Source organism: Simochromis diagramma, unplaced genomic scaffold, assembly GCF_900408965.1.
Source record: "Simochromis diagramma unplaced genomic scaffold, fSimDia1.1 OVJJ01000208.1, whole genome shotgun sequence".
Taxonomy (NCBI): Eukaryota; Metazoa; Chordata; class Actinopteri; order Cichliformes; family Cichlidae; genus Simochromis; species Simochromis diagramma.
The window spans coordinates 1,528,383-1,544,616 of NW_024386789.1; the positions used below are offsets into that span (position 1 = coordinate 1,528,383).

Sequence of the window (16,234 nt, forward strand, 5' to 3'; positions counted from 1 at the left end):
AGTCTGGGTGCAGGCATGTTTTGGTGGCACTAATTCCTAAGTATCAACTGTACTATTCATCATTTATAACCTGAAATGTCCGTAATTAAGAAATGTATGTTTTAAAGATTTAATTTTATATAAAGATAAGATATAAAGGGTGCAAATTAAGAAAAAAAAAACATTTTAAAACGAAAAAGACAAACTTTGTATCTTGCTATTATGTATTTAAAAATTCTAATTCTGTAATATTATTGCACAGCAGTATGCTTACTCAGCAAAACGTGTTGTGGTCAGTTAAACTGGAGCACCCCACAGATCATTTGAACCCCCTATTTGGAGAGTAGGAAACTTTGTTTGAAAGCGGTTTGACCCGAGCGACTGAGCTTGTGGCACCTCGTAACTAAAAGCAGGAAGTTAAGGATGTGAAGTAGAATGCAAGCGGCTTCGCTTCCCATTAACACCATTTACGCATTTGTTCTTTTAATTTTCACTGTCTGTATCAGCGAGTACATGGACGTGTTGTGTTTATCTTCTGTAAGGTGAGTGTTACTGTCACGGTTCACTAACGGTTCCTCCGACAGCCAACACAAGCCTACAGCTAGCAGAGCCAAGCTAACAAGCTAGCTGCTCTGAGTGACTCCGGCTGGTCGCTGACTGGATGTTTGTCAATAGTAGTACACAATCACATACATTTCCTTATGTGTTTGTTTTGTAGTTTATTATAACACATATTGTATAAAAATATCCAAGTATTTCTCTCTGCCGGCTAAAGTACAGTAGTAGCATTTCATTTGCAGTACCGTATGTGTACGAGACAATAATGACAAAATGTAAAACGAGTAGAAAACAAACACACCCCTTAAATGTAGAGGTGTAAGCGTCTGAACTATATCACTTTTATCTCCAGTAAATTAAGTGAACTGCTAAAATTTTACCTTGCGTGACCTAGTGCCTCTAACTTTAACCAAAATGGTCAAAAACTGGTACACCGTTTTATTATTATACACAGCAACATGGCTGCTAACTTTTAAATGCAAATATCTAATAAGCAAATCACATGGCAGCAGTTCAGTGCATTTAGACACGTAGACATGATCAAGACGACCTGCTGAAGTTCAAACTGAAAATTAGAATGGAAAAAAGAAAGATGATTTTAAGTGGCTTTGAACGCAGCATCGTTGTTGATGCCAGACAAGCTGGTCTGAGCATTTCAGAAACTGCTGATCCACCATCTCTAGGGTTTCCAGGGAAAGCGAAAATATCCAGTGAGCATCCAATTTTGGAATTAAAATAACTTGTTGATGGCAGAGGGGAATGTTTCTAGGTGATAGAAAGGCAAACTTATACAAATAACCACTAGTTTACAACCAAGGTATGCAGAAGAGCATTTTTGAAGGCATGACACGCCAAAGCTTGAATTGGGGGCTACAGCAGCAGAAGACCACACCGGGTACCACTACTGTCAAATAAGAACAGGAAATTGAAGCTGCAGTTTACACATGCTCGCCTAAATTTTGATTTCTCCTGCATCATTCAGAGGGTAGGCTTAGATTTTGGTGTAAACAACATGCTTTGTATCAACAGTTCAGGTTGCTATTGATGGTGTAATGGTGGGTGGAATATTGTCTTGGCACTCTCTTTGCCCCTTGACCATTGCTTAAACACTACAGTCTACTGTAGCATTCTTGCTGACCATGTTCATTACTTTATGACAACAGTGTAGCCATCTTCTGATGGCTTCTTCCAGCAGGGTAACAGAAAATACTCTGTGGAGGCCTTTTAAGTACAGTAAGCGCAATCTTTAGATCTCAGTGAAATAGAGAACTAATGGAGTGAGAGATTCCCACCATGTATGTGTAGCCAACAAGTCTGCAGCAACTGTGTGATGCTATCATGTCAGTATTGGCCAGAATTTCTTAGGAATGTTTCCAGCGCCTTTTAAAATGTGTACCTTACCAGTAGTGTATTATTACCAATGGATTTGTGTCACTATATAACTGGATGTTGTTGTCTTTGTTTTGTAGGAACACGGCATGCTAACCAAACGGCCACTGGAGCAAAGGAAAGGCAGACACAAGTTACACTAATGCTGATGATCAGGTAAGTTTAGGTGACTTAATATTTTGGTCTTCCCTTTTTCCATGCAGTATTTTGGCCCCTATGCAATGTTTTGGTCTCTGTGCAATATTTTGGTCTCTGTGAAATTACCATTCCCATCCTAAATGATCATAGCCCCTCCACCCTTATTTATTTATTATATTATATTACTGCCCTTGTATACACCCCCACACTGCTTCTGTTTCAGTGTTTCTACATACACCATGTATAGTCAGGGGTGCACATACGTGGTCCGCAGGTGCGCATTCGTTGTCAAAATAAAAGACGCGCACCAGATAAGAAGTTGCAACGCGCGTTTGCGTACATATACGGTAAAAGGCACTGTTTTTGTCCACTAGAGTGGGATTTTCACAGCATATTCTGCACTACATCTGTGTGCGTTCATCATTTGTTTGAAGCCAGCTCACCTCCTGCAACCACTTTTCTGAGTATACGCGCTTCTTTTGCGGTTCGGACTCTTTCTGGCATTTCTTTGGAGGTGGAGGACCACCAAAGAGAACTAATGGAGTGAGAGATTCCCACCATGCAAGCTCCTTTAATTGCTTAAAGGAGCTTGCTTCTTCGACATCTTTAAGAGTTCTAATCAAATGTCTGTCCTCCTCCAGAAAATCTTATGTACGCAAACTGGCGTTGCAACTTCTTATCTGGTGCGCGTCTTTTATTTTGACAGCGAATGTGCACCTGCAGACCACTTATGTGCACCCCTGTATATAGTTTAATCCCACAGACACACACACACACACACACACACATATATATATGAAATATACTGCTTTTTCTTCTTTGTATATTATTTTCTTTACTTTTCACCTTTGTGGTCTTGCTACCCAATTTCACTGTGCAAAAAACTGCACAATGACAATAAAAGGTCTAAGTCCAAGTATTACATAAGAGCAACTTGGATGGAGTCTAGAGGTATGTCACCTTTCTCTTTGTGTGCCACAGCCCCAAAATGGCCTCAGGAATGCAAGAGAAACAGTACACACCATCTTTACTCAGTTTTTTCATTTACAACCCCACGTTTGGACCTCGAGAAGGAGAGGTGAGTGAGACTCCCTGATAAAGAGTTCTTATGCAAGTCGCTGAATTCCTTTTTTAGCTTTTAGATCAAAAAAGCATACCTAATGCAAATATTTTTGTTTTAGGAAGAGAAAAAGATTCTGTTTTACCACCCCAGTGATGTTGAGAAGAACGAGAAGATCCGAAATGTCGGCCTTTGTGAGGCCATTGTGCAATTCACCAGGTATCAGTATTATGGTGTATATATTACTGCAGCAGCATCATGGCTGTATTTGCAGTCTATTTATTTGTACTTTGAGCATAAAATTAAGCATTTGTAGCTGTGATGAAGCAAAAGGAAGCCTGAAGCACAATAGAAAAGGGAAATGTTGCAATAAGTGGTCAGATGCACACTGATAAATATCTAGTGTAAATACAGACAGAAATTTAAGAGCCGTGCGTGTTGTTTGGGTGTGTCGCCCGTCTTCACTGTCACATCCCCTTTGTTCCAGGACGTTCTGTCCAACAAAACCAGCTAAATCCCTGCACACACAGAAGAACCGGCAGTTTTTCTTTGAGCCCGAGGAAAATTTCTGGATGGTCATGGTATCTTGCAAGCTTATGTGTACATCACCTTCCCAGTATTTAGTCTTTGTCCAGAGTTTGTCTCCTTCATTTTAAATATCATTCTGCTCTTAACTCTTTAATGCTCCTTTGTGCTGTTTTATTTAAAAAAAATCCATCCTCAGGTGGTTCGAAATCCAATGATTGAGAAACCAAACAAAGATGGCAAACCACCTACAGTAGAATATCAGGAAGAGGAAATGCTTGTGAGTACTGAAAAGTATTCGTGTATGTCTTCATTGTATATCTCTGAGTATTGCCAGTTGTACTTAGCTTCCCTCTTGCCTTTTGTAGGATACTGTTTATGGTGCAGTGGTAAGGCAGTGCTACAGCATGTATAAGGTGAGTTTGAGTGCGGTTTTAGAATTTGCCATACTTTTTAACATTTACAACACAAAAATCACTTAATACTGAGCTAAGAATCAATCAAGTATTCTAGTTTTCCACCACATCATAGAGTTACTGTAGGCTTTCATTTTGTGTTCGGTACAAAAATCTTGCCATATGTGTTTTATGCAAAATAAGTATATTACATAAGACGTTTGTTTATACTCAAGATTTCACAAGGAATGTGATTATAACTAAAAGCAGATGCAGCTGAAGAAATCTGTGAAAAACATTATTGCATAGATGGAGACCATCAGATTTCAAAACAAATCGAAAAAGAAGAAAATAGGAGCCCAATTTAACAAATTAAATAAAATATTTTCATTAATAATAAGGCGCTTAGCCTCATTGCGATGCCCAGAACACGTTTAAGTTAATTTCTTTAGAATCAGTTTGATTTTACTAAAACCCTTTTTTCTCTCTTCCACTATTCTTTGCTTAAACCACCAGTGTGATAAGTTGTTATTTAGCAACACAGACCCAAACCATAACACAGCCACCATCATGTTTTACAGATGAGGAAAAGGTTTTTATACTGGAATGCACTATTTTTTAATGCATTCCATTTTAAGTCTCTTCTTTTTCTTTTCTTCAGAACAAAATGTTTATCATTCACATCAAAACGTCCTTTTTGAAATTATTTAGTCATTAAACATTCTCGCTTGTCAGCATGACTTTGAACAGAGTGCAGATGAACTGTGGTGATGTTTTGACACAAACATCGTTGCTGTTCATTGTTCTTCTGTCGATGAGCTACTTAGCAAATTTGAAAGCGTCCTAGAGTGTGTGCTAGCTTACCATCTTCATAATGGTGATTCGTAAATAGTAAAATAGTTGTTATATATCACTGATCTATTCTTATCTTTCTCAAAGCGCTTTATACAACGTGGCTCATTCACACACATTCATACTCTGAGCAACGCATTGTGGAGCACGACTTGGGGTTCGGTATCTATCTGTAGTCAAATGACTACTCTATTAAATCTTAAAATAATTTAAATAAATATGTAATTAATATTAAATTACTAATGCTAGAGGTTCACAAACATTTCCCCTCACAAATACACATTTCACGGCTCTTGAAATGACATGAAATAGTACAATATATATTTGTTTGACTTGTTAAGAAATATAGAAAATGTCAAAGGGTTCCTGCTGCTGTGTGTAGTGATACATTTATCTGCTGGATGAAGAAATCTTTGACTTAAAGTTTAGTAAAGTAATTAAAATAAATGTCATTGCTTTTATCACATTTGTGTTAAAATAGTATTTTACTGCATTGGAGGCTTATTCTAATAAAAAGACCTTATTCGCTCAAAGCCATGTAATGACACCCTAGAGTAGTGTTTCTCAACTCTGCACCCCCAGAGGTACTCTGAAGTGTTGCAGGGGATTTTTTTTTGTTCATTTATTAGATGTGTTCTTAATTCCCGAAATTATTCCTGAAATAAATAGTATTTTAAGTTCCTATTATTACTATTTTAAGGTTAATCTATAAGAAAAAAATGACAGACAAAATGTAAAAGTTGTAATCAGCTGAAAACACAGGAAGAACTTAAAAAGAAGGCAACATGGAGTCAGTAAAATACTGTTGTTTCATTCAAATTTAGTGCTGGTCTTTTCCGGTTGTAACACTTCTCATGAAGTCAGGTCTGTGCATTATGTTGAGGGAATCTTGCTTGAAATACGTAATGAAAGGATTACATTACTGGGGGGAATGTTGAATCATTGCTCCTGAGTGTCACGCATTACCAATTTATGCCTGTATGATGCCAAAATAAGTCATCTTTTAACAATGCTCATTTTCCTCATGCTGTAGCTCTTCAATGGCACCTTTTCCAGAGCAATGCAAGCTGGCGGAGTGGAGCTGCTCATGCAGAAACTTGAGAAATTCTTCTACAGGGTAATAAATACTCACAAGCCATAACATTTTTGTTGCTAGGCGGATATATTTTGAGTTCAGATCATGCATGCATGTATATGCATGCATAATAAAGACTTTAACTGATCAAGCACACACATCCATACGTGTGCAATAACACTAATGTGCAATAATCTTTTCTGGCATCGTTGTATTTTTACTCAGTTGTATATAGTATTTGTATTTGTATTCTATTTTTATCTTATTGTATATTTACTTTATTTTATTCTACTGTATATAGTATTTTATTCTATTCTGTACAGTTGTGTACTGTATTTATTCTTATTGTATTCAAATTTTTGCCTCATAACTTTTGCACTGTCCACTTCCTGCTGTGACAAAACAAATTTCCCACGTGTGGGACTAATAAAGGTTATCTTATCTTATCTTATCTTATCTTATATTGACCTTGCTTTGACAGGATGATTCCCTTAGAATGCCGGCATGTGTGTTTTTAACAGAACTTATTCGAGCCTGACTGTCCTTGTTATCACAAGGGTTTCCCTCACTGATGACAGTTGTCATAGGGACACTGTTTATTTGTGAATACTCCCGTTACTCTTGGAAAGCTGTAAGATGTTTGCAGTCATGGTTGACGTCTTGATCGTTGTCTTGCCCCCATTATTTGTCTTCACATCGCACTTCTGTCAACTAGCCGGAACATTGCTTTTAAGGAGCTGCTTTAAAAATTAATTTCTAATTAGGGAATACCCTTCATCCATTAACACGGGCTTCCCTGTCCACCATGAAATCTAAAGACGGGGAGAAAGAGAGAGGCTGTGGTGTGCTTGTCAGAGGTTGAATGTCAATGCGGTACAAGTCAAAGAGTTTCTTATATCCTCTTTTCTGTATTGAACTGTAAGCAAGCACTTGTGGGCAGGTAAACTAAACCCTTTCTTTTTTGCGTCTCCTGTGTCTGTGTGTGTCCGTGTGTTATCACGCTGGGGTTTCCAGTATCTGCAGACTCTCCACTTGCAGTCCTGCGACCTGCTCGATGTATTCGGAGGCATCAGCTTCTTCCCATTGGACAAGATGACCTACCTGAAGATCCAGTCTTTTGTCAACAGAGTGGAGGAGAGCCTCAGTCTGATCAAATACACAGCCTTCCTGTATAATGACCAACTTATCTGGTATACAACACTTGTTGATGCTGTGCTTTAAACTGTATGTTTGTCCATCAAACCCACCGTCTGTCAAATTTGACTGAGCCATCCGGTGTATTAAGGTAAAATCCTGTGCTGGCATCAGCACACGAATAATGGCATGCTGGGTAAACAGTGGTGGTTCTAAACACAGCAGTTAATCCTCTTTGTGGTTTATGTGCTCCCTGACATGTCACTTGTTTTTAATTGTGCTGTCGGCCACCGGCTCTGTGTGTAAGCACAGGGGGAATTACATGATCGCTAATGAAATTACTTGAGAGCAGCATAATCGTTCACTGTGAACTGAAGATGGACAAACAGGAAGGAATATTTAATTACTGTGCAAATTAAGCAGCTGCATCTGCTGCACAGCACTCATTGAATCCCATTTATAGCCACTGCTGAACAGCAAATAGTAAGGCATTTTGTCTTATTATCTATCCAGTGATCCATAACACATTTGACAGCACACCTGATAAAAATTAATCCATGCATTTAGTTTTTTTTTTTTTTCATTAGTGCAATGTGAAGTTTACAAGGTGTCATTTTTGGCATCGTGGTCGTGTTTACAGGAGCGGGCTGGAACAAGATGACATGAGGATCCTGTACAAATATCTGACCACCTCGCTTTTCCCCAGACACTCAGAACCAGAGGTAGGTGGAGTGAAAAAAGTGGACTTCTGCAGAACTCCAGCCCACTAGATTATTTTAACGGCAAATTGAGGAATGGTCAAAGGAAGTGTCATGACTGTAGAGAAGAGGGTCACTGCTTCACGATATTGCATAGTGTATATCATATGACAACATGGCTAACTTGTCTTGATAAATCTGTACAGCTAATGCTAAGCTTTTTATATAATTTGTAAAACAGGTCTGTGTCCATGGTTTTGTTAGTTTCCATAGAAGGATCCACCGTCATTAAAACATACAAAGCTACTGTAGCATTTAGAGCAGTTTAGCTCACTGGGTTCATTTGCACAAACGTTGACCCCATTATCTGAAACTTTGGCTGTGTTTAATATAAATATCTGACACTTTAGTAATATAATGATTATTTTCTGACAGAAAATATGACCTAAAATAAGGAAAGCATAATAGATCTACTTAAATAATTGGCTAAACAATCCATAATTTTACTCTCTTGTATTTGCTTGTTTCAGTTGGCTGGCAGGGACTCCCCGATGAGACCAGAAGTTGCTGGAAATTTGTTGCACTATGGGAGGTAAGTCTATGATCCCTGCGCCCATCTCTTTTAATCCAACCCCCTGCAGTGGTGCGGTTACTAGAGTAATGTCATTCGTGGGCCAAGGCATCCCAGATACGTCAAAAGGCATGTTCTGGATGCACATATGAATGATAAGATACAGATGCATGTGTGTGTGACACCATGTGTGATTTCGACCCACTGACAAGCAAATTAGATAACGAGGTAACTCCCTTGGCTAACACACCGTACTGTTAGCCAAGGGGTGGAGTATCACTCCAGCCTCGAGAGGTTTCAACTTTCTATTTTGTTTCCGTGTCCATGTGTAACAGGAGAAAGTTTGCTCAGGTGTTGCTTCCCTGCCAAAGCTTATGTCTGCATGCTGCTTAAATAACTTGTGTCTCACGATGATGTAAAGTTGCTACAGTGGTCCGAGTGTGACTCTTGCTGAAATTACACGGGACAGGCGACACAGCATTTCTTGAAAAATGCTGAGAAATGTTTTTTAAATCAAGACAAGGTGTTGCAATAATGGAAGTTGCATAGGATTGCAGAGTCTGTTGGACAACACTACACAATAGACGTGCATTTAATTGGAAACATTAAATTGTTACACATAATTTTCAATTCAATTCAATAAAACTTTATTGATCCTGAAGGTTGACCCCGAAGGAAATTGGGTTAAGGCTGCCGACCTTTGCCAGCGCCGACTTACCCTTCTGACCATACATACATTACACAAACATCACATGGGGAAGACAGGTCAGAGAGGTATAACAATGGAAAATGCACCACATGAGGAAAGATAAGGAGAAAAAAAATAACTCTCCCCAGACTGAGTTCCAACAGGGAGATCAGTTTGAGAACAGAAAAAAACACCTCTGCACATAGCACATGAAAAAAACTCTAAATACGCCAAAGAAACACATGACAAGCAACAGGGGTGGGTAAAGGGTGAGAGACAGCCAAATTAGACAGTGCATCCGGGCCTGCAGCCTGTGCGCTGGTCTCCTTGATCCACCGTCAGCATCGGAAGGGAATAAGCGTCGAAGGCGTTTGGAAAGGGAGAGGGGATGAGTGTGTGCATATCAGTGTATATGTATGTGTGTGCGTGTCCAGAGTTCAGCTGAGACAGTGTCCTTCGCCCTGCTAGGTTAAGTAAACAGTCTTCCAGCCAACCCAGGTGGCCTTGGAATGGGAAGGAACAGTCTAAACACAGTCGTTATCAGGGTGTTTTTTGTTCGGCTCCAGCCTTGCAACCGCAGCTGGCGCCTAGAGGGTATCCGCATGAAGTGATGGTGCTTTTTACTTTAGTGCGAACAACTCATATGAATTTCAAAGCTGTTCTAACAGTCCAACACTGGTCTCTCAATCTCCCGTTGGAGAGCCGTGAGCTTTCTATGATGTTATCCAAACTTACGTTCCGTGATGTTGTCGTTCTTTTTGCTCAAAGAGCAGGTTCTGAGAACTCACGACCGCAGTTTAAGTGGTTTCTCTAAATTCCTGTGTAACTATATAACAGTGAATTCGTTGTTCTGTTGTGAACAAAAGAGGCATAAACGGTTTTTGCTCCTGAGGACATTAAGCTCATATTTGTGTGGTAAATTCCTGATTAGATTTGGTGCCATCCATTATTGGCTTTAGGCTAATATGCTACTTTACTACAACTGTTGATTATTACGGAGAAATGTGCACTGTGATGATTCATAACACATCAGTCAAAACAAATAAATACTTCGTCTTCCGGAGATTACAAATACATCTACGCAATTTCAGGGCCATCCATCCAACAGATGTTGAGATAGTAGATAGATTCATAGAAATCTAATGTGATTAGAAATAATACCTTAACTGCTTCTCAGAGGATGAGCTTTTCCTGTTTTGGAAACCTCATGTGCTCCCAGCATCACGCAGCCTTAATATTTTCATTCCCATCATTCTTCAGGTTCATTTCTTAACTCTTTCCCCCATAAAGATGACATTTGATGACCTCCCCTGTACCCTTAATGACGAGTTTATATCAGTATATTTTAATAAAGACGTGGTTTGATAACCATTAAAATAGTTTCCAGGTTTTTCTAAGGGAAGCTGCATTGGCAGAGACCACCCTCTCACATCCAGTCATGTTGTTCTATAAACAGGCCTGAAATATGATAGAAACCGTTCAGCTCAGGGTTACTCCTGGTTTCAAGGGGTAAAGAGTCAATAGCATCGTGTGCTTTTGTTTTTTGGTGTGTTTTGGGCACCAATTGAGCTTTCTGATTTTCAGTCATTTGGTTTTGAGTAATTAGATCATCTGTTTTGATTTTGATACCTGGTCTGTGAATATGAACCCAGGCACACTGCGTCTGTCTTTTTCAGGTTTTTGACAGGACCTACAAATCTGAAAGATCCGGAGGCCAAATTCCGATTTCCAAAAATATTCGTCTCTGCAGAGGACGGCTACGAGGAGCTGCATCTGATTGTTTACAAGGTACAGTAGGTTAAATGCAACACTCTGGCATGACAGGCTTGTTTCATTTCTCTTGATTTATTTAGTTTTGATTTTTTTTTTTTTTCTAATGCAGTAAAAATAGGTGGGCAGTTGTTATTCATTTTTAGGAGGATTCTTGTAATCTGTGACTGGGGGGGATTTAACCTTTTTTTCTGTTTATGAACAGTAGATTTGGGATAAAATATATTCCACTGCTCTGTCAAACGATGTGGACTTCAGGGATTAGTGCGCTGAATTTTAAAATGATGAAGTATATCCCGCACATTAGTGTGATTCCTGGCCTGTGTGACCTTGATTTTAACCTGCAGTGATCTGCTTTTTTCCAGGCAATGAGCGCAGCAGCTTGTTTTATGATCAGTGGTAAGTGTGTGTGCCCTCCCGGTTTAATGATGAAAGTTCACTTTCATTTTGCTTTTTTCAGTTCGGCATTTTGATGTTTTTGCTGCTCTTATAAAACGTAATTATTACATTTTCCTCACCTTATGTCCAGTAACAGCTGACAGTTCACTCCTCTGTTTCCTAATAGCCTCTGTGGAGCTGACGAGGGAGTTCTGTGAGCAGTTGGACAGCTTGGTGGGCCCTCAGCTTACTTTGCTGGCTTCTGATATTTGTGAACAGTTCACAATCAACCGCAGGATATCAGGGTTTGTTGTAATTTCTCCTCTTTCCTAGCTTTTAGCTTGGCATGTTCCTGATCTAATCTCTATGTGGTGCTGCTACGCTTACCTCAGCTTCATTTTACAGAGAATACAGGGCATAATGATGCACCTCTGGGCAAATTACAAATATTGTTGATATAAAAAGTGATACGGACAAAATGCCATACCTGCAGCAGATATTTATTCATTTTATTTTAAAATTATACATAAAGATTGCAACACAAAACCAGGGTTTAGAAACTAGACATACATCTTATTGTTTGTAGCTCAAGAGTTTAATATTATATGTTTACGACATTGAAGGACTATTTGTGTGCTTACAGTATTGTGCAAAAATCTTGAGCCACCCCTTATTTATTTATTATATTTTGCTTCCAAGCAGCCAGACTTTCTTGTAATATTATAACATATAAAACTGCATCTTTAGATACTTTGTTACTAGCAGCCTGCCACAAAAACACATCAACGTTTTCCCAATTCCTTAGTTAAACTTTCAAAAATGGCAAAGAGAACACAGTTTGACATGCATGAAATTGTATTTTTGCACCAAGTAGTTTGATTTTGTGCAGTGTTATGAAGAAATGTGGAGAAACTTTACAAGTGGATGTCAAGAAGTCATTTTTAAAGAACTGGAGTGAAAATCAGTGGCGACTAACTAGAGTGATGAATCCACATTTGAAATGTTTGGTTCAACTTTTCATCAGTATGTACTGAGGAGTCAGGTGAACACTATAACCCTGAGTGTCTGCTTGGTGGAGGCTTTATCATGGTTTGGGCTTCATTGCAGCCAGTTGGGATCTTGCCAAAATTGATGGAATCCAGAAAAGTACCAGCAGGTTTGGTCCACCATAAAATACCATCTAGAAAGTATTTGATTGGCTCCAGTGTCATTTTTCAGCATGATAATGATCCCAGACCCAAGGCCAAAGCATACCTGGGTAGAAAAACACGAGACCAATACTGTCAGTCACTATCAGCAGCCTGGAGAACTATTCCTGAAGATTACGTAAAGAAATTATTAGAAATTTACCTCTGAGAGTTCAGGCTGTGTTAAAGAATAGAGGTGGTCATACAAAGTATGGATCATTAAGCTCATTAGAGCTCATATTACTGTATTTCCAGTATATTTGCACTTGTTTCAACAAGTCGCTCCACCTGTTTCCTATTTCCAAGCAAACTGAAGCACTTGGAGGGTGGCCCAAGACTTTTGCACATTACTGTATTCAAAATAAATCCAATAGTTTTTTTCTACCTGTGCCTTTGTACAGTATCAGGAAGACTGGGAGGATATTTAAAGGCAATCTGAACTCCAAAATTAGAAAATGAGGTTAGAAAAGAGCGGTCTCAGGTCTCTTTTCAGAATAACGTACCTTAATGTCATTTGTGCGTCATATTTGTAAGTATCAATGACATTCATGTTTCTGTCAGTCAATCTGCTATAACTAGAAAGCTGATTGATTTGTGTGCTTGGTGATTACACTTCCCACTTTGCTTGTCATTGGCCTGTAGCATTAGCTCTGCCTGGCTGGCAGTGATAGATGAGACTCTTAATATCACTGGGTAGCATCGTGTCACTACTTAGGGGTAACTCAAGCAGTAGAGCTTTAAGGACTGGCATCCTGGTCAACGCTCCTTTAATCCCAGCAGTTAGCTTCAGACACGGCCCGGCAGGTAATCCAAACCTGACCGAGGCAGTTTGATGGGCTCCTTTTTAATCACCCTAGTGAAGAATCCACTCAATAAATAATGCCACTGCAAATTTATCAGCTAGCTTTCAGGTCTGTGTCCTGGTTTGGCCTCGTCCAATGGTAAATAATTACACACATCATGTATAAAAATCACCTATTTGAATACATTCACACACATGTCCATAGATGCAGTTTAGGCACTTTTGTTAAGTAAACTCCAGCTCATTAACTTGGCACAGCGTGGGTAACAAATGAAGCAGGGATAAGTAAAATGATACCTTGGTTTAAGGCTTCATTTGGTAACAGTATGATTTTAGAGACTGGCCCAGCCTCTTTAACTTTGTTTGTCTCTTACTCTAACCGATCTTACTGGATATCAAGGTAACACACATTTCATGCAGATTTTGAAAAGCTGTGCTGGCACCTTAAAGTCATAAATCCCAGGTTCTCTAAACTATCAGGTATAAAGGATAATTTGTAATACTAACATTTTATCGGCACTTTTTATAAGTTGCTTAACTTTTGCTTACTTTTGTTACTTTCAGGCCAGAAAAGGAGCCCCAGTTTAAGTTCATTTACTTCAACCACATGAACCTGGCAGAGAAGAGCACTATCCACATGAGGAAGACCGCCAGTGTTTGCCTCACCTCTGTCCATCCTGACCTCATGAAGATCCTGGGAGATATCAATTGTGACTTTGCCAGGTAAAATCAGAGGACACTTTAGTGAAACTTAAGCTATATTTACTAAGTGCCATCAGGCATTTCTTCGAGAGTTCTCTAATGACAGTTCACAGATAAGATAGGTGGTACTGCTGGTGTTCCTAATGGTGACCGGAGAGGATAAAGAATTGGTTAGTTTTGGTTTATATAAAAATAAATAATAATTATAATAATAATAATAATAATAAGAGTGATCACAGCAGCATTAGACCATCTTTAGTTGTGTATTTTAGAATCAAACAAAGAAGATGTGTACAAGTACAAACTCATTTTCCCAGCGTTTCAGCACAGCCGTGTAATTTTCAGTTTTATTACGACACTCCTGGGATCTTTGCATATCCACATTCTTTCCGTCTTCGAAGCAACTTATTACACTGCAATCCTGCAGTGTAATAAGTTGGGGGGTTTTGAGTAGGTTAAAATGTTCTCTGGTACATTACATGATCTCTCAAGCAACAAAGAACCTACTGTGAATGTGGTGAACACCTTCGTTTGAAACATGTAGTTCTTTCTGTCTTTCAGGGTTGACGAAGATGAGGAAATCATCGTAAAAGCTATGACAGACTACTGGGTAGTCGGCAAAAAGTCAGACCAGAGAGAACTGTACGTGATCCTGAATCAGAAGAACGCCAATCTGATCGAAGTAAACGGTACGTCTCCCCTTTTTGGCATAAAGCAAATGTATGTCATTCTTACCAAAAGTACACCATCTGTCCCAGTAATCTCCTCTTCTCCTTAAGTTGACCCTTGTCTTTTTTTTCCCTTTTTCTTTTTTTTTTTTTACTACAGAGGAAGTTAAGCGGCTTTGTGCGACGCAGTTCAACAACATATTTTTCTTGGATTAATGGTGAAGACACTAAAAACTGTTGCAGGGTATCTTGACAGCATCAGCGTAATGCAATAATTGCATCGTGAAATTAACAATAACAATGAAAAGATTCCTCACATCGATTTGTTTTTCTTATTTAACCTTGAAAAATTGTAATTTTTCTTCTGTAATTAAGTGTAAAAAAAGAGAAAAAATCCAGGTTTTGACTGTATGTGTAATTTGCTTTCTTTCATTTTCTTTGTACATACTTGAGCGATTTGAAACAATTTTCTTTCGCTTTAAAATGTGTTCATACACTTTTATAATGAACATATGACACTTTTTCAAATATATTTAAAAACTGACATGCTCATACTCCGGCTTTATTTTAAGATTCCGTGATTGTTTTCCGATGCCATGTCAAAAGATTTGTGGTTTGTAAACAACTGCCCTAACTTCAAATAAATTAAGAACCAATTTTCTGCAGTGTACTGAATATTTTAAGTCTCTTTGGCTTTAGACACAAAAGCGAGTAAAGGTTTTGGAAACTCCACAACATCATTCTGATCATGAGTCACTGAAGTCAGGAAAACTCATTAAAATGTAAAGAATAATAAGGTGTGGGTCACCTCTTTGATAACTGTTCAGTGCAAATTAATTGAAGGTAAGTGAGTAGATGGTAGCATTACTTAGGTTTTTGTGGCCTGTTTTCTTTGTTTTGCTTTGTTGTTTTGTTTTTTTACATTTTATAACAAAGACATCTGTTCAAAATAATTAATTCCAGTTACTTTAAAAATAAAAAGGATGAGGATGGGCTAGAATAACACAAATATTAACTTGTGATGAACTCCTGGAGCACTTGAAACATGCCAGAGATCATAGAAATCTACTGTTCCATGGTTCTTGGTAAATAACTGAGAGAGCACTGAATTCTTGGCACCTATGACATATTAAGCTTGTAATATCTTTTTTTTGGTGCTTTTACAGGAAATGTAGTTAGCAAAATCTTACAAAAAATCTCATGAATTAGGCTTGAACAGCTTTTTCTTTTGGTTTTGTCTGAACTACATCCTAACTTGTACTTCGTCCTTTGTCCTGCAGGGGAAAAGGACAAAATGCGATGACATATTATCTCTTAAAAACACAGTTGCGAGTTTTGTTGACAGAGAGGTTAGAAATGTAATATTTAGTCAGGTTTTTTTAATGACCTTTAAAACACAAGTGTTGTTACTATTTTAGGACTTAAATCCACCATAAAACAAAAATGATCATGACTCAAAAATGTATTTGTGTTGATGTTACTTCATTTGGTTGTTGAACTACACTACACAGAGTTTCATGTGGAGAGAAAAAAAGGTGTGTACATTTATATATGCTGTTGGAAATTTTCTCACCTGTTTATGCTCTCCTTGTTTGAGTTATGACTTTGTCGCTGGTCTCAGAGTCAATTCTGGTCTAACAGGCAAGTTACACAAGAGTGATGTGG

At 38.5% G+C, this 16,234-nt stretch overlaps 1 protein-coding gene across 1 annotated transcript; it reads left to right on the forward strand.

The window, feature by feature from the left end:
- The first annotated feature begins 354 nt into the window (after positions 1-354).
- ccz1 (CCZ1 homolog, vacuolar protein trafficking and biogenesis associated) lies at positions 355-15,234 on the forward strand. Its single transcript, XM_040023222.1, has 17 exons — positions 355-521; positions 2,007-2,082; positions 3,046-3,142; positions 3,246-3,343; positions 3,612-3,705; positions 3,849-3,929; positions 4,018-4,065; positions 5,930-6,013; positions 6,986-7,161; positions 7,746-7,827; positions 8,334-8,395; positions 10,739-10,850; positions 11,198-11,231; positions 11,398-11,515; positions 13,764-13,922; positions 14,463-14,590; positions 14,730-15,234. The coding sequence occupies exons 2-17, from the start codon at positions 2,069-2,071 to the stop codon at positions 14,783-14,785; spliced, it is 1,443 nt and encodes a 480-aa protein (XP_039879156.1). The 5' UTR covers positions 355-521; positions 2,007-2,068; the 3' UTR covers positions 14,786-15,234.
- Positions 15,235-16,234: the final 1,000 nt, after the last annotated feature.

Bases quoted from the DNA above. Each gene is read 5' to 3' on its own strand.
- ccz1 (XM_040023222.1), top strand. The intron at 4,066-5,929 runs GTGAGTTTGAGT...CTCATGCTGTAG, and splicing joins AGTGCTACAGCATGTATAAG to CTCTTCAATGGCACCTTTTC. The intron at 10,851-11,197 runs GTACAGTAGGTT...GCTTTTTTCCAG, and splicing joins TGCATCTGATTGTTTACAAG to GCAATGAGCGCAGCAGCTTG.